The following is a 19067-nucleotide window of genomic DNA, read 5'->3' as shown; positions in this document are numbered from 1 at the left end:
CTGGTTTGAGGTACAGGAATGGCCATTTTGTTTTCTTTGTTTTGTTTTATTATGTTTTTTGTTTTTTTAGAGGGTTCCTTAAGAAACACATCTGATTGGTGTCAGGTGGGCATGACCCAAAACCAAACATAACTGCCATAAACCATAAAATGATTCCTTTTACAGTGATTGGTAAATTAAAGGGTTAGTTCATCCAAAAATGAAAATTCTGTCATTAATTACTCGCCCTCATGTCATTCCAAACCTGTAAGACTTTCGTTCATCTTCAGAACACAATATCTTTTTCATGAAATCTGAGAGCTTTCTATTCCTCCATTGCAAGCTACGCAACTGACATTTTGACTTTTCAAAACGTTCATAAAGAGATCGTAAAACGATGGTTTAGTCCAAATTCGAGGACTAAAGAGACTCGATCACTTTATATGATGAACAGATTGAATTTAGGTTCACATTTTTAGGTTCACAACTTTTGTTCACATATAAACTTTGATCAGCAAACTAAACTGCTCAATTCATATGGATTAGTTTTACAATGTCTTTTTGAGCTTTTTGAAGCGTCAAAGTGTCAGTTGCGTAGCTGTCTTCATCAAAAAGATCTTCATTTGTGTTCCGAAGATGAATGAAAGTGAGTAATTAATGACAATATCTAATGACAAAATGAATAGAAAAACTATCCCTTTAATTGTTAGACAACCTTCCCACTAGTTTCGATTATCCATCCATGTTTGGCAGGATGCAAGTTGTTATGTAGTGTAAGTCGTTAAGAACACCACTGGTGCAATAACATGCAGTAGCCTAGTGTTCGTAATGACAAATGGCTTTAGTTGAGTGATTGTGTTAGCTTGTGCTAGTGGAGCTGATAAGACCTCTACAGACCTTCATCCTCATTGGATTATCTTCTCAATGAACTCCAGCTAATTAAGTTGCTAATGGTTTGTTAGGAGCCTGTTATTATCCTGATGAATCCAGTGAAGGTGATGAACAATGCTAAAGTCATGTTCGTTAGGCCTTATTTGAATTTAAATGAGAAACTTACAGACATAGAAAGACGTGTGGAATGTGAACAGTGGACATGTTCGATTGATCTCTCATTGGTGCAGTATGAAGTGAAGTATGATGTATGATGTGTTGAATGTGAAGCAGGAGATGGCTAAAGATGACTCTAAAGAGGACATGTTCTAATACATGTTCTCAATTTGTAGATTGCCTGAGGATATTTAGGCTAGAAAATGTGACAACTCACACACAACTAACGTGTATGTCCATGGTAAACAGGCAGCAGCTTTAAAACCTAGTCAGCTACTTCCTTGTTTATTGTCTACACACACGTCTTCCTTGAGGAATATTCACACCCAAAGAGAAAAAGCTTAGTGATTTATGAAAAAACAGTTTTCTCTTTGAACAAATTACACCATGTAGGCCTAGTTGTTTTTCAGGACAAAGGATGCATTGAATGCACTGATCTTTTTTTTTTTTTTTTTTTCATAATAAAATTTGTGGCAAAACTTCTGATCTGATAAAGCATAAAGCAATGTTCTAAACAAATTTGGACATCATAAGAGACTGATTACAAATGCATTTCATGGGCAGCTCATCAAACTTATTTTGGTCACTCACAGCTCATATATATAACCAAATAACCAAAACTAACCAATTAATTTTTGTATGGAAACCTGTTTCTGCCACAGAATAAAAAAAATAAAAGGTAAATGTTTCCCAATTTTGAGAAAATTAGTCAGAATTGTGAGATGTTTACTCAAAGTTGCAAGCTTGAAATTGCAAGGGAAAAAATCGCAAGATATAAACTCATAATTTTTAAAAAAAGAAGTCACATCTGTGTGCTTAATAAACTTCTGGGAAGGTCTGAACTGCAAAATTAAAAATTAGAATTTTGAGAAAAATAGTCAGAATTGTGAGATGTTAACTCAAAATTGCAAGAAATAAACGTAGAATTGTGTGTTATACGTAAACTTGCAATTCTGAGTAAAAAGTCTGAATTACGAGAAATAAAGTAAAAGTTGTGATGAAAATGTTTCACGATGCATTGTGGGATTGCCTTTCCATGAATTATATGTGTAATGCTGCTTACCTTTTTGCCCTATTTGGAATAGCCTGTACACAAGGGCACGTCAAATGTTTTGTTGGTCTTTAGAATGAAGAAAAGATGATGGAAATGCTCAGTCTGAACAGTAAAGTTTCAGCTCATTCACCTACAGCTGTGTCCTCTAATTAAAGGACAAGTGTAAGAGGACTGTGTGTGTGCTGGACGCGACTTCACTGTCCTCCAGCTCTCAAAACACACACTCGTGTTTCATCTGTCATTCAGCTCTGCTATTAAACCTCCCTGTGTGAGCAATCAACAGCCCAACAAGCTTCCTGGCTCGCTACTGAGAGTGTGAGTGTGTGTTTGGCATAATAAGGGGCACAGAGATACACACAGAAAACAGGAATGAGAGAGAGAGATGTGTTTGCAGAGTTTCTGACACCTTATGTCTAATGAGAGCGGTTTTTGCTGTTTTGTACAGAGATGTCTGTGGCATTCTTGCTTTGGTCCATCCATGGGTCAGCATCTCTTTAATGATCAGATTCATTGTAAAGTTCCCATGATACTCACAAGCACTTCCTCTAGAAACATCCACATCATGCTCTCTATTCAAAGGTGTTATTAAAAACTTGTCCTCATTGGCATTAAAGGGCTAGTTCACCCAAAAATGTGAATCAAATTGTTCAAGCTTCAGTTTTTAAAGCTGTTGTATACGGACCAAGAAGACTTGAAACACACGGGATTGTGGGATATCATTGGCAGTAAAGGATACATCTATACTAAGTTCGAAGGCCAACCAAATGGAAGCATCCATTTTAACTGACTGAAAAGGCAACATTTACGGTGGTCTTGGAACGAGCCAACATTAAAGTACGCAGATGAAATGAGAAGATGAGACTCAAACTTACAGTATCTAATATTAAAATAAAAAAATACAGTATATAATATTAAAACAAATCATATTTCCAAATATCTGATACAAATGAAAGTAGTTTGGAAATCCACAACTTATATATCAAGTATATAAAATGTCAAGTACAAAGAGTTATGTTACTCTAACAACTTAAAAATGTAGCCTTTTAAATTTGTACACTGTATAATTAGGGGCCAAGCCCCGAAGGGGCTATGGCACCTATTGTATCTGTTAGTTTTCTTATTATTATTATTATTATTATTCTTCTTCCTCCTCTTGAAGTCTATGGCAGCCCTATGAACCATACATAGGAAAATGATGAAATTTGGCACACTTGTAGTGATGGTAATGAAAAGTAATTGTAGCAATTTTTGAGTCTCTAGGTCCAACTCTATAGCGCCACCAGCAGTTCAAAAATTCAACATTGAAATGGTTATAACTTTTGAACCCTTTGATCTAGAAAAATGAAACTTAGTACACCTGATTCATCTCATCATGCTGATTAGAACCAATATCTTACATTAAGACTCCGCCCATTACAGTAGTGGCCATTTTGAAAAGTACAGTATGCAGTTTTTTTGCTACTCCTCCTTCAAAATTGGTCTAATTTTGTCCAAACATGTACTCAAATGATCTTCGGACTGAGCCGCATAAAAGTACTGTCCCCGATTTTTTTTATTCTTCTCTGATCAAAAGTTATGACGTCGCAAACTTAACGAGGTCGACCCAAAATTGGTTCAGAAGCTATAGCTCGGCCAAACTTTGATCAATCGAAACGAAAATTGGTACACTTCATCGGAAGCATGATCTGAGGTTCCATGCCAAAGTTGGGAACAGCGCCACCTACGGGTCATGAGATATGGAAAATGCATATTTTGGCCAATAACTTATGAACAGTTTGTCAGAAAATTATAAACTTGGTGTCTATCGATTCCTTGGGTCATGACAAATCCGTGGATATCGATTTTGCCATGATGGGATGTACCACGTGTCCGCCATTTTGAATGATGTCATAATTTGCAATATCTTTTAAACTATTTGAAATTTCTTCACCAAATTTGGTATGGATCATCATTAGCATGGCCCGAAGGTACCTGAGAAATTTGATCACAGCGCCACCTAGTGTTCCAGAGATATCATTGTTTTTTGAAAAAACGCTTATAACTTTTGCTAACATTGCTTGAAATTTGATTTCTTTATGTCAATATATTCCTTGGCTTATGCCGATTTCAACGATATCTCATATGTTATTTATCAACAATGTGACTGGCCGCCATATTGGAGTGAATGTAAAACAGTTTTTTCGCTACTCCTCCTTCAAAATTGGTCTAATTTTGTCCAAACATGTACTCAAATGATCTTCGGACTGAGCCGCATAAAAGTACTGTCCCCGATTTTTTTGCTATACTGGAAAAAAAAAGTTATGATGTCGCAAACTTAATGAGGTCAACCCATAATTGGTTCAGAGGCTGTAACTTGTGAACAGTTTGTCACAAAATCATAAAATTGGTGTCTATCGATTCCTTGCGTCATGTCGAATCTGAGGATATCTATTTTGCCAGCATTGGATGTACCACATCATAAGCTATATTAGCATTAAGTTAGCTTAGCATGCTAATCTCGTTAACATGATTTTGTGTGCTCATTCACACACTGAAGCCTCTCCTCTGCAGCTTTGTAAAACATGTCCTCTGGGTGGCGCAAGTGGTTCAACCATGCGTCATGAATCCCGAACCATTGTGGTCGTGGGTTCGAGACCAGTGTGGGGCGACTTTGAAATTGTGTATAAAATAATAATTTAAATTCCTTCCGGCTCTGCACTGCTGTTGGTGCTTAAATGCTAGCTGTGCTGCTGTAATTGATGTGCTTACTGTGCTTGATGTACATTAAATTTCTGATGTTTTGCTCTTCTGGCTCCGCATTGCGCTACAGCGGCTGTTGCTTGCTCTGCCTTGCAGGGCTTGGCCCCGTATTGCTGCTTGCAGCTATATTTAGGGGCCAAGCCCCGAAGGGGCTATGGCACCTATTGTATCTGTTAGTTTTCTTATTATTAGGGGCCAAGCCCCGAAGGGGCTATGGCACCTATTGTATCTGTTAGTTTTCTTATTAGGGGCCAAGCCCCGAAGGGGCTATGGCACCTATTGTATCTGTTAGTTTTCTTATTATTATTATTATTATTATTCTTCTTCCTCCTCTTGAAGTCTATGGCAGCCCTATGAACCATACATAGGAAAATGATGAAATTTGGCACACTTGTAGTGATGGTAATGAAAAGTAATTGTAGCAATTTTTGAGTCTCTAGGTCCAACTCTATAGCGCCACCAGCAGTTCAAAAATTCAACATTGAAATGGTTATAACTTTTGAACCCTTTGATCTAGAAAAATGAAACTTAGTACACCTGATTCATCTCATCATGCTGATTAGAACCAATATCTTACATTAAGACTCTGCCCATTACAGTAGTGGCCATTTTGAAAAGTACAGTATGCAGTTTTTTTGCTACTCCTCCTTCAAAATTGGTCTAATTTTGTCCAAACATGTACTCAAATGATCTTCGGACTGAGCCGCATAAAAGTACTGTCCCCGATTTTTTTTATTCTTCTCTGATCAAAAGTTATGACGTCGCAAACTTAACGAGGTCGACCCAAAATTGGTTCAGAAGCTATAGCTCGGCCAAACTTTGATCAATCGAAACGAAAATTGGTACACTTCATCGGAAGCATGATCTGAGGTTCCATGCCAAAGTTGGGAACAGCGCCACCTACGGGTCATGAGATATGGAAAATGCATATTTTGGCCAATAACTTATGAACAGTTTGTCAGAAAATTATAAACTTGGTGTCTATCGATTCCTTGGGTCATGACAAATCCGTGGATATCGATTTTGCCATGATGGGATGTACCACGTGTCCGCCATTTTGAATGATGTCATAATTTGCAATATCTTTTAAACTATTTGAAATTTCTTCACCAAATTTGGTATGGATCATCATTAGCATGGCCCGAAGGTACATGAGAAGTTTGATCACAGCGCCACCTAGTGTTCCAGAGATATCATTGTTTTTTGAAAAAACACTTATAACTTTTGCCAACATTGCTTGAAATTTGATTTCTTTATGTCAATATATTCCTTGGCTTATGCCGATTTCAACGATATCTCATATGTTATTTTTCAACAATGTGACTGGCCGCCATATTGGAGCGAATGTAAAACAGTTTTTTCGCTACTCCTCCTTCAAAATTGGTCTAATTTTGTCCAAATATGTACTCAAATGATCTTCGGACTGAGCCACATAAAAGTACTGTCCCCGATTTTTTTGCTCTACTGGAAAAAAAAAGTTATGATGTCGCAAACTTAACGAGGTCGACCCATAATTGGTTCAGAGGCTGTAACTTGTGAACAGTTTGTCACAAAATCATAAAATTGGTGTCTATCGATTCCTTGCGTCATGTCGAATCTGAGGATATCTATTTTGCCAGCATTGGATGTACCACATCATAAGCTATATTAGCATTAAGTTAGCTTAGCATGCTAATCTCGTTAACATGATTTTGTGTGCTCATTCACACACTGAAGCCTCTCCTCTGCAGCTTTGTAAAACATGTCCTCTGGGTGGCGCAAGTGGTTCAACCATGCGTCATGAATCCCGAACCATTGTGGTCGTGGGTTCGAGACCAGTGTGGGGCGACTTTGAAATTGTGTATAAAATAATAATTTAAATTCCTTCCGGCTCTGCACTGCTGTTGGTGCTTAAATGCTAGCTGTGCTGCTGTAATTGATGTGCTTACTGTGCTTGATGTACATTAAATTTCTGATGTTTTGCTCTTCTGGCTCCGCATTGCGCTACAGCGGCTGTTGCTTGCTCTGCCTTGCAGGGCTTGGCCCCGTATTGCTGCTTGCAGCTATATTAGCAATTGTTATTGTCAGAATAACAATTCTTCTTCTTCCCAATGGAAGTCTATGGCAGCCCTATGAACCGTAAATAGGAAAATGATGAAATTTGGCACACTTGTAGTGATGGCCATGATTAGTAAATGTAGCAATTTTTGAGTCACTAGGACCAACTCTATAGCGCCACCAGCAGTTCAAAAATTCAACATTGAAATGGTTATAACTTTTGAACCCTTTGATCTAGAAAAATGAAACTTAGTACACCTGATTCATCTCATCATGCTGATCAGAACCAATATCTTACATTAAGACTCCGCCCATTACAGTAGTGGCCATTTTGAAAAGTACAGTATGCAGTTTTTTTGCTACTCCTCCTTCAAAATTGGTCTAATTTTGTCCAAACATGTGCTCAAATGATCTTCGGACTGAGCCGCATAAAAGTACTGTCCCCGATTTTTTTTATTCTTCTCTGATCAAAAGTTATGACGTCGCAAAGTTAACAAGGTCGACCTAAAATTGGTTCAGCGGCTGTATCTCGGCCAAACTTTGATCAATCGAAACGAAAATTGGTACACTTCATCGGAAGCATGATCTGAGGTTCCATGCCAAAGTTGGGAACAGCGCCACCTACGGGTCATGAGATATGGAAAATGCATATTTTGGCCAATAACTTGTGAACGGTTTGTCAGAAAATTATAAACTTGGTGTCTATCGATTCCTTGGGTCATGATGAATCCGTGGATATTGATTTTGCCATGATGGGATGTACCACGTGTCCGCCATTTTGAATTTTGTCATAATTTGCAATATCTTTTAAACTATTTGAAATTTCTTCACCAAATTTGGTATGGATCGTCATTAGCATGGCCCGAAGGTACCTGAGAAGTTTGATCACAGCGCCACCTAGTGTTCCAGAGATATCATTGTTTTTTGAAAAAACGCTTATAACTTTTGCTAACATTGCTTGAAATTTGATTTCTTTATGGCAATATATTCCTTGGCTTATGCCGATTTCAACGATATCTCATATGTTATTTTTCAACAATGTTACTGGCCGCCATATTGGAGTGAATGTAAAACAGTTTTTTCGCTACTCCTCCTTCAAAATTGGTCTAATTTTGTCCAAACATGTGCTCAAATGATCTTCGGACTGAGCCGCATAAAAGTACTGTCCCCGATTTTTTTGCTATACTGGAAAAAAAAAAGTTATGATGTCGCAAACTTAATGAGGTCGACCCATAATTGGTTCAGAGGCTGTAACTTGTGAACAGTTTGTCACAAAATCATAAAATTGGTGTCTATCGATTCCTTGCGTCATGTCGAATCCGAGGATATCTATTTTGCCAGGATTGGATGTACCATGTTATAAGCTACATTAGCATTAAGATAGCTTAGCATGCTAATCTGGTTAACTTGCTTTTGTGTGCTCATTCTTACACTGAAGCCTCTCCTCTGAAGGTTGTGATTATACGTCCTCTGAGTGGTGCAATCTGCTAAACCATGAATCTAAAATCCTGAGCCATTCTGGTTGTGGGTTCGAGTCCCATGTGGGATGACTTTAAAGTTGTCATTTAAATTCCTTCCGGCTCTGCACTGCTGTTGGTGCTTAAATGCTCGCTGTGCTTCATTTACATTTATATTTAATTTCTGCTGTTTTTGTTCTTGCGGCTCTGCACTGCTGTTGGTGCTTAAATGCTTGCTGCGCTGCTGTGCTTGATGTACATTTACATGTATATTCAATTTCTGCTCTTTTTGTTCTTCTGGCTCCGCACTGCTGTTGGTGCTTAAATGCTTGCTGTGTTGCTGTAATTGATGTGCTTACAGAACTTGCTGTGCTTGATGTACATTAAATTTCTGATGTTTTGCTCTTTTGGCTCCGCATTGCGCTACAGCGGCTTTTGCTTGCTGTGCCTTGCAGGGCTTGGCCCCGTATTGCTGCTTGCAGCTATATTTGGACATGAATTTGTAAAAATTTGATTTACATCAAAACCCAAAACCTAGAAAACATTGAAGATTTAAGATTCAAATAAAATAGTCTTTAATCCAAATATATACAACAGGAGAACTCAGAAGCAGAGGGAAGCAGACATAACACACTTTAACATTGACGAGAACGGACACCAACTGAAAGAAACGGGGAGAATAAAGACTAGAACAAATGAGGGAGCTGATGAGATAATTAATTGGACACAGTTGAATGTAATGACTAAATAAACAGACTGAGGAAAACTAGGCCACAGGAGAGAACCAAGAACACAATGAAGGAGGGAACACAGGACTTACATGTGGCAGTATTATTAATAAACATTATTTTACATTATTCATTTTCTCACCAAGGCTGTGTTTATTTGATCAAAAATACAGTAAAAACAGCAATACTGTGAAATATTACAATTCAAAATGACTGTTTTCTATTTTAATATAATTTAAAATGTAATTTATTCCTGTGATGCAAAGCTGGATTTTCAGCATCATTACCCCAGACTTCAGTGTCACACGATCCTTCAGAAATCATTCTAATGTGCTGATTTCCTGCTCAAGAAACATTTATGATTATTATCAATATTGAAAACAGTTGTGCTTAATATTTTTTGTGGAAACTATTATATAGCCTTCTTTGATTAATAGAAAAATAAACCTATAAACCAGGGGTGCCCAATCCTGCTCCTGTCGATCGACTGTCCTGCACAGTTCATCTCCAACCCTAATCAAACACACCTGAAGCAACCAATTAAGGTCTTCAGGATCACTTGAAAATTAAAGTCAGGTGTGTTTGATTAGGGTTGGAGATGAACTGTGCAGGACAGTCGATCGGCAGGAGTAGGATTGGGCACCCCTGCTATAAACCTTTGTTATATAAAATATAAACCTTTTGTAACCATGTAAAATGTTATTGTCACATTTAATGTATCCTTGATTAATAAAAGTATACATTTCTGGAGAAAAAAAAAAAAACTTACTGACCACAATCTTTTTATCAGTAGTGTAAATTACATTAATATACTAATTAATTAATTCAAAACAAAATTGAAAACAAAAATGGATCTAAAAATAAAACCATAAGCTAACTAAAAATACTGTCAAAACCCTCAGATGCCAACATAAGCTCTCTGAACAGATGTGTTCACTCACTCTCTCTGTAGCTGATGAAGTGAGCACAACTGAACTGAACATGTGGCTTCCTGCCTACTGGAGCTCAGGAAGAGGGGTCAGACCCTATTTCCGCTGCCTTTGGTGAAGTCCAGAAATTGCTTTTTTCCCTGAGATTGTAGAAAAGAAGGGGCACTTGATGGAGAAGGCTGATTCTCTCTCTCTCTTTCTCTCTCTCTCTCTCTCACCGGCCCCACTGAGATTACAGTCCGCCCTGTGATTTATGGGCCAGAACCTTCCCCGCTGCCTCTGTTTGAGGGAAGGAAAGATTCATATAGAAACAGGTGGTTACGGAGAAATGCTCTTAACCGCGTCAGGTGCATCAACTGTATCCGAATGAAGATGGGAAATCTGAGTGTGTGTGTAGACGTAGCTGGAATGAGACCTGAGAGACGCTGTGTCATGGATGATTACTCTTTACTACTCCTGCAATTATTCGAGTGATTGAACCACAGTGAAATATGACTAAGAGAAACTCCTGAATCTTTCTTGTGCAGCGGAGATCTTTAAGTCTCACATCGCACACTGGTGGTCTCCGGATGGGGCCAGGCTCGCGTACGCAACCATCAACGACACGCTGGTGCCAAAAATGGAGATCCCCATGTTCACCGGCTCTGTCTACCCTACGGCGAGACAATACCATTACCCCAAGGTAAAGACTGTGCACTACTGTAAACATAAGGGGTAGTGGTGAAGATTAAAATGTGTCATACTTGAATGTTTTTCTTCCAGGCAGGGGAGGAAAACCCTGTCATTTCTCTGTATGTGGTGAATCTCAATGGCCCACTGCACACTATTGAGATGAGAAGACCAGAAGACCAAAGAATAGGGTGGGCTGATGCATTCATTTACTTTCCAAATGTACATTATGGGGAATTTTACAATGGATGTTGTTGGGAATTTTTAATTTTATTTTATTTTAATGCTTTGCGTTCTGTCACAAAACGTTTGCATTCTCTCGAAACTTTGCCGTTCCCTGAAAAACTTTTGTGATGGAAATTATATGAGGTTGGAGGAAAAACTATATTCCAATGCAATACTTTTGCAACAGAACACAAAAGATTTCAATTTTTTCTCTGGGGAAAGCAACACTTTTGTGAGAGAGCTCAAAAGTTTTGCAAGCGAATGCAAAAGCATTGAAATTAAATTGTTCCTATTATTTTTCCATCACCATGTGCCCTTAGGGTGATATTTTTGGGTCACACTTAAGATTAGGGTCCGATTCTCACTATTAACTATGACTTTTGCCTCAATACATTTCTAATTAGCTTATTAATAGCTTGTAAGGTCTAAGTTTAGGTATTTGGTAAGATTAAGGGATATAAAATATGGTCATGCATTCATATGTGCTTTATAAGTACTAATAAACAGACAATATCCTAGGAATATGTATGCTAATAAACAACTAGTTAATAGTGAGAATTGGACCCTGAACTAAAGTGTTGCCATTTTTGGTTATGGCCAAGAACCGATAAATGGATGACATTAAAATTCTGCTAAAAGTGAATGTGTACATCGCAACATTTTAATGAACAGTATTAAGAAATGGATATTCATTTTGAGTTTTGCTAAAGATTAATATGTTAATATATTTTATTAATAATATGTTTATATACAATTTAGAAAATAGAGGAAATGAGCAAAAAAAAAAAAAAAAATCAGCCTGTAACCAATATGACACTTATATATTATGCATCCCTAGCTGAAAGTATCATCAAATTAGCCAAAATATCCAATAAAGGGCTGAGAATTTTGTATAGCTGTGAACGATGGGCATTTGAATTCTACGAAAACCTTTGAAAGATTCGGTCAAGGTCTAGAGATTGGATATAGTCTTTCTGCCACAAGACATTGCTGCTTATTTCTTGTGTATATTACAGGGAATACTATGTGACTATGGTGAAGTGGGCCACAAGTACGAAACTGGCAGTAAACTGGTTGAACCGAGCCCAGAATATCTCCATCCTGACCCTCTGTGTGGCCACAACGGGTGTCTGCACCAAGGTATTTTCTGTGACTGTTTGACAGCATAGGTTGATTATTTCTTCCTTTTTTTAAAACCAATGACGTGAATTCACATGAACAGCACTTTAAACGCAGTAGGTAACAAGGTCACTGTATTGTTGATTGCTAAGTAAGTATTTTGTTTCATTAAGAAAAAAATTAACACAAGTGGACTAAATAAGTCAGAAACTCGATTCTGCACTCTTGTAATATTTCACTGCAATCTTGCCATGTTTTTTGCTTGCTTTTTTCTTCAGAAACATGAGGATGAAAGTGAGGGGTGGCTGCTCAGACAGGTGAGAATTAACTTCCTCTGCCTAGACAAGGGGAAGAAATGATGGGATTTGCCATGTCAGTGTTTGTCAATGATAACGGCTTTGAATAGTCAGGAACGTTTGATGTTGTTTGTCTTATCATATTCCCCCACAGTACCGTGCTTGAGCTGATATTGTTTTTCCTGATTAGTTTTTCATGTCTGTTTTTCACCAGAGGGAGAAAGTGGCCGCATGAAATGTTTTGCAATAACACGAATAAAGGATTGTGTGGCTCCTGCAGAAATAGGCCTGAGGGCTCAGACGCACTATTACATATGCACTGCATCATCATAATAATTCACAATCTAATATATATTGTTACGGTTTTAACATTTTTGGTGTTGCGTGGAGATATACGACCGCTCTGTGCTGCGGACGCATTCCCTAGTGCTCCTGTGGGTCTTATAATTCAGTAATTATGAAACTCTGCAGAGCAAACCAAATGACGAAACACTACCATGGGTGGAAAACATCACCTGATGACAGTAATAATGGTGCTGGTGTGACGGTAATGATCATTTCCCAAACAGAACGAAGAGCCGCTGTTCTCTAAAGACGGTCTGAGGCTGTTCTTCACCAGAGCAATCCCACAGGGAGGACGAGGGAAGTTCTTCCACATCTCCATGTCCATCTCACAGGTACAATCTTCAACAAAGTGTGTTAAAGCAGGGCTTTTCAAACGTTTTGATCTGTATACTGTATCCAGTGTAGACAGTGTCAGTTATTATAATGACTATTTGCTTTCGATGCGAAGCGACTGAACGCCAGTGGGCGGGGCCTATGGTGCGAAGATGTAAAACTATTTGTCGATGTCTTGCTCTGGTGGCATAAATATGACATCATGTGTTACATCTCAAATCCCTCAATATCCAAACGAACTGTCTTTGGGAGCTTCATTAAATGCTTTGTTTATAATGAGGAGGACATTTTAAGCTCTGAAACTTGCAGGATGTTTTTCACAATTGCTAAGACATTAAACCCCATTCTCTGTACCAAATGATTTGTTGAGTAAATCACCCTGTCTGAAAAACATTAAACAAGTTCAGGCAGTTAGACACCATTTGCAAATCTCATGCTCTGATTTGCAAAACTCTAAACACATTCTCACTCACTAAAACACATTTTGCACTTTGATGCACTCGTGTTGCAAAACGGTAAACACAAGTGGCAAAAGTTAAACTACAACACAGTTTTCATCGTTTACACACAACGGCTCAGAATGGTTCACACTTGTTTCTAATGGTGTGATCAAACCAACTGTACAAAATATAAGCCATTTTAGAGTGAATTTTGATAGCAACAATGGATGGAAACAGGCTGAAAGGGAGAGGAGGAAGAGTATGTGGACGAGGAGGAAGAGGAAGAGCCAGGTGTGGACAGTGTCAAGGCTGGATCTGGAACACTTGAGGGTTTTTCCCTTTGTCTGTCAAGAGGCAACATTGTCTGTGATGTGGACAAAGTCCTCAGGCTGGACTCAACATGAAGACATGAGGCAGAATGAATCTCTCACTGACCTTGATTTTGCTGCACAACTTCTTTAAGTGTATAGAAACATGTTTTCATTTAGAGTTTTCTTTGACCTTTTGGGCTTTTGCAAGTGCTGAATATACAGACATTCCATACTATACAATATTCAATGAAATACTAGCAGCATACACAATATATTCAGCTTACTTAATTGCGATTACCGTACTTTTTTTGTAATCAAATGCAATCAAAAGCTAATTTTGTTTACTGTATACAATATACATTTTTTTTCTGTAACTAGATGCTCTGGATGCTGTGTTCTCCATTTTTGATGTATTGTCTAATGAATGCTCTGTAGTGTTTTTATATTGATTGGCTGTGTGTATAATATGAAAGCATTGTTTGACTTTGAGTACAGGTGAAATGGTTTTGAGCCGATTGTTTGATTTTGCCAGAAGAGTCAGGGGTTTTGTGAAGGAAGTTTGAAGATTTGGTTGTGTGTTAAATGTCGTGAGAAAATGGGTAAAGGTTTCAAGAAATGTGTCTTAGCAATTGTGAAAAACTGTAATTGTACAAAGACCTCTTATATGTCAAAAGATCAGGGCATATTTGATTTGTCATGTCATGACCCCTTTAATACAAACAAGTTTCTTCATTTTGCCAAGGCGGTTGGTTTTGTGATATTTTTTAACTAATCACGTTGTTTCTTTCGACAGCATTTTATTGATGAATTACTTAATTTCTTCAGACATGTTCATGTCTCTTTTAATGACAACACATTAATAACATTGTATTATTCACAATCTCGATTTCCATTCAGTATGACTGATGTCTGTTTAATTTGTTTTGTTCATGAAGCCCAACAGCAGCACAGATTCTCTGCAGTCGATCACATCAGGAGACTGGGACGTCACGCGGGTTCTGGCATATGATGAAGACAGCCAATTAATGTGAGCGAATCCACCAACACCACACACTGAACATCAATGATTCATTAGTCATTAGTCAAAGTATGTACCCTTGTGAAAAAGTGTTTTAAAAAAACTTGTCATGCTTTTAAGATGGACACTTACTTTGATGTGTTGATTAACATAGTAAAGCACATGTAAAGTACTTGATTGTAAATTTTACTAGTGTTAACTGTAGCGATTTAAAGGTAATACGTTTTAAATGTACTACAGTGCAATTTGATTGTTACAAAATATGAGAGGAAATTTAGGAGGAAAAACTATATTTCAAAACTTGTGTGTTCGCCCACAAAACTTTTGTGTTCCCCCAAGAAACTTGCGATTACTTTTACATTTATTCATTTTAGTGTTGTCAAATCGATTAATCGTGATTAATCGCATCTAACATAAAAGTTTGTGTTTATATAATATATGTGTGTATATATATTATTAATTTTGGTTACACTTTATTTTACAGTGTCCTTGTTACACGTTACATGTAGTTACTGTAGTAATAACTATAAATTATGCATAATTACATGCAATTAACCCTAAACCAAAACATAATCCTAATCCTAACCCTAGAGTAAGTACATGTAGTTAATTATTAATACTCAAATTAGTAACAAAAATACTCAAAATACTCTTAATTAGTACTTAAATGCATAATTACACTGTAACACGGACACCTTAAAATAAAGTGTGACCTTAAATTTATATACATCATATATATGTATGTGTGTGTGTGTGTGTGTGTGTGTGTGTGTGTGTGTGTGTGTGCGTGTCTGTCTGTATGTACATATATATACAGTATATGTGTATAAATGTGTGTGTGTGTGTACTGTATATACACACACAGACCTATATACAATATATATACATTTTATAATATATATACACACACACATATATAATGTAATCACAAACTTTTTTGTTAATTGCGATTAATCGATTTGATAGCACTAATTCATTTAACAGACGCTTTTATCCAAAGCGAGGAATACAACAGTCAATTAACAAGAGAAGTGCAGCGTATACAATGCATTTTCCTTTAGAATAGTACAAGCTTTTTGTGGAAAGCATTTTGAGAACGGACACAAAGTTTCTTGAGGGAACGCAAAACATTTGAGAGAGAACACAAAAGCATTGACATGTATATTTTTTCTCCCATCTCATATCGTTTTTCCATCCCCATGTCCCTTTAGGGGCTCCGTAACTTTCAATAGAAATGACATTAAAGTATATTTTAGTATACAATATATGCTTGTCAGTACATTTGGCAGTACACTTGAACCATATTTCAAAGACAATAGACGTAATTATGAACTTACATACAAAGTTCTACTTAAATCCTACTTATGTGTGTCAAAAAGCACTATAAAGTTCAGTGCTTTTTTAGATTTAATACACATTTAAACTATAATACATTTTATTTAAATGCAATTAACATGCAAATAAGTGCCCGAAAACATTACATATACATTTTGCAATTGTATTGTGTAAAGTGTAGTCCTGTTTCACAAGCATATAGATTCTTTGTATAGATTATACAAAGTGTTACTATGTTTTGATGTTATATTTTTTGTTTGAATAGATATTTCCTCAGTACTGAGGATGACCCTAAAAGAAGACATCTCTACAGGTACATATATATTCAAGTCTTGGTTGATGCTGTCACAGGCTTGTTCTCGCTGACAGTGTTAATGTGTCTGTGGTTGTTCCAGCGCAGACACAGTGGGCTCCTTCAACCGCCGCTGTCTGTCCTGTGACTTCACTGACAGCTGTGGGTATGTCACTGGCTCCTTCAGTCCCAGCATGGACTACTTTCTGCTCAACTGTAAAGGTAGACATCTCTTCCTATCTCTTTTGATCTCAGTATATGAGCATTTATGTCATGTATAGTAGTAATTAGGGTTCCACTTTTTTTCGATAGTCCACTTTAAACATTCTACTAGCTATAAGTAACTTTGCAACTACACGTCAACTAACTCTCATCAGAGTATTAGTAGACTATAGACTCAGGTTTAGGTTACGGTTAGGTGTTAGGGTTCGGGTTAGTCGAATAAGTTGACTTGTAGTTGCCAAGTTGCAGGAGAATCAAAATAAAGTGTTAGCAGATATTAAGCATACAGTCAAGGCCGCATTAATGCACAGGCTTACCTGGGCTGAAGCCCAGGGGCCTCCCAAGTTCAGGGGCCTCCCATGTTCAGGTTCATGATGAGCTGAAAAGGTCATATTGTTTTGTAACTTGTCAGGTTTTCTGTCAATCACTCTAATCGCACGTTACATGTCTGATGATTGAGTGACCCACGTGGCCCCGTTCACACAGCCAGCGATTTTGTCGCTGTATGTCGCTAGTCTCTATACTGTGAAGTCGCTTGTGGGCGTTGGTAGTGCTGTCGCTCTAATGTTATTGGTAGACTGCTCGTCTGGCCACATCTATACAAAACACCATCACAAGTGATACAACTATATTATTTTAATTTGACTAGGAATTAGGCTCAAAAGAAACAGTATGCTGTTGGGAGAGTGTTTTTATATTACCACAGCAGTGTTCAGTGGATTAAATCATTTACTAGATTAATGATCGATCAATCTACAAATTAAACTCACTAATACTGTCATAAATTACTAAAACGTCATCCGAATTTGACAAATAATCAATTTTCTTGTCCCTAATAGTCAACATAATGCAGGGGAAACTGTAAAATGAACTGCAGCAGTGCTAAACTTGCATCATAAAACTACAACACTCGAACTATAAATGTATGAATTAAACTCACTGAGACTGTCGACAGTTTCTTTTCCATGCATCATTTTATTATATCCATGTTTGTGGTTAGTTACAGTCAAATCATATAAAACAGTGAAATCGCCCTCGAACTCTTCTGTCTTGCCTGCACTGCACTCGAGATGGTGACGGGAGCTGAGCTCCACTGAAAGGCTTCTTTCCTATTGGTTGTCGCTTGCGAAAATCGCTTCTCATTTGCATAAAGTTGAAATTTAGTTGCTGTGTGTGGTTGTTAAATAAAGTGTCTTGTGTTTATGCTCAAGTGGGATCAGTGATATGTTAATAACAATATTATGGTGTTTTCTGGCTCAAAGAGGGAAAACTCACCATTGTAGGTCTCGAAAGAAACTAATGCATTTTGTGATGTAGATTACCTAGATATTACACTTTTTTAAAATGAGACTCTATAAATCGAGGGGATGGGGGGACCTACAAAACCTCTCAGCCCCGGGGCCTAACATTAGGTTAAGGCGGCTCTGCATACAGTCTACTAATAATCTAATGAGAGTTAGTTGACATGTAGTTGCAAAGTTACTTATAGTTCTTAGAATGTCTAACTACTTCTACAGAAGTGGAAATAAAGAAAGGGATGGAGACAGTGAGAGTGGACTCATTGTTAGAGAGCACCGTGTTATTGTTCAGCTGTGAAGGCTCCATGCTGCTAAGTGCATTGATTATTTGCAAAAGCTTGTTTCTATAGCAGCTGAATTGTTCTGAAGGCAGTCTGGAAGGCCTGAATGCTGCTATGGTCTTATATTGAACTGTCATGAGCGAACTCCTTGAGCAATGTCGTGTTTATGATCCGTGCTGTTGTGGCACTCATAAAAGCTTCATCGTTGGTGCTCGTTAACAGAAGCTTGTATGCACCTTTTTCAGTTAAGTGATACAGCAGTCTTAAAACACAACTTTGGAGCACTTTAGAGCACTTGTAAAACAAATGGATAAACTGGTTTGCTAACATGTACTGCTGAAGCATAAGCTCTGACTTAATACATAATCATGCACCATGACTGTTACTTTTAAAAATTGTTTAGGTTTTTGGTTACACTTTATTCCGATGGTCCGCTTTAGTCACTCTGTTAACTGTTAGGTTAGGGTTAGGTGTTAGGGTTTGAGTTAGTTGAAATAGCTGACGTAGTTGCAAAGTTACTCAGAATGTCAGCAGAATGTCTGTTGGTGGACCAACACAATAAAGTGTTTGCAGATATTAAGCAGACAGTATACTAATATTCTAATGAGAGCTAGTTTACATGTAGTTGCAAAGTTACTTATTGTCAATAGAATGTCTAGATTTAGTAGGAAGGCAAGTAGACAACTAGAATTTGAAAGTCATATCGTACATTGACAAAAAATATACTTTGGACCAATTAGAAAAGAAAAGAAATACTCTAATTTGTAAGTCAAATTTATTCGTTTTTCTCAAATTATGTTTATGGTTTGGTTCAAACCTTACATTGATTTAATTTAAAAAAAAAAAAAAAAATTCCCAATGTTTTCATATTTTCCCAGAAACAAAAATATACATTCATTGTAAAATGTTTATT

The 19067-nt window shown here is 37.3% G+C and overlaps 1 protein-coding gene across 1 annotated transcript in view; it reads left to right on the top strand.

Moving 5' to 3' along the window:
• Positions 1–19067, top strand: part of dpp6a (dipeptidyl-peptidase 6a) — a 185623-nt gene that overhangs the window by 145742 nt on the left and 20814 nt on the right. The window contains 8 exon segments of the mRNA XM_084103255.1: positions 10498–10652; positions 10733–10830; positions 11881–12004; positions 12262–12300; positions 12849–12956; positions 14644–14735; positions 16327–16374; positions 16457–16622. Coding sequence (XP_083959381.1) covers positions 10498–10652; positions 10733–10830; positions 11881–12004; positions 12262–12300; positions 12849–12956; positions 14644–14735; positions 16327–16374; positions 16457–16622 — 830 coding nt within the window.

This window comes from Abramis brama, assembly GCF_963993115.1.
Source record: "Abramis brama genome assembly, chromosome: 24".
NCBI lineage: Eukaryota > Metazoa > Chordata > Actinopteri > Cypriniformes > Leuciscidae > Abramis > Abramis brama.
The sequence above is the reverse complement of the archived record's forward strand: the minus strand, read 5'-3'. Positions and strand labels throughout refer to the sequence as shown.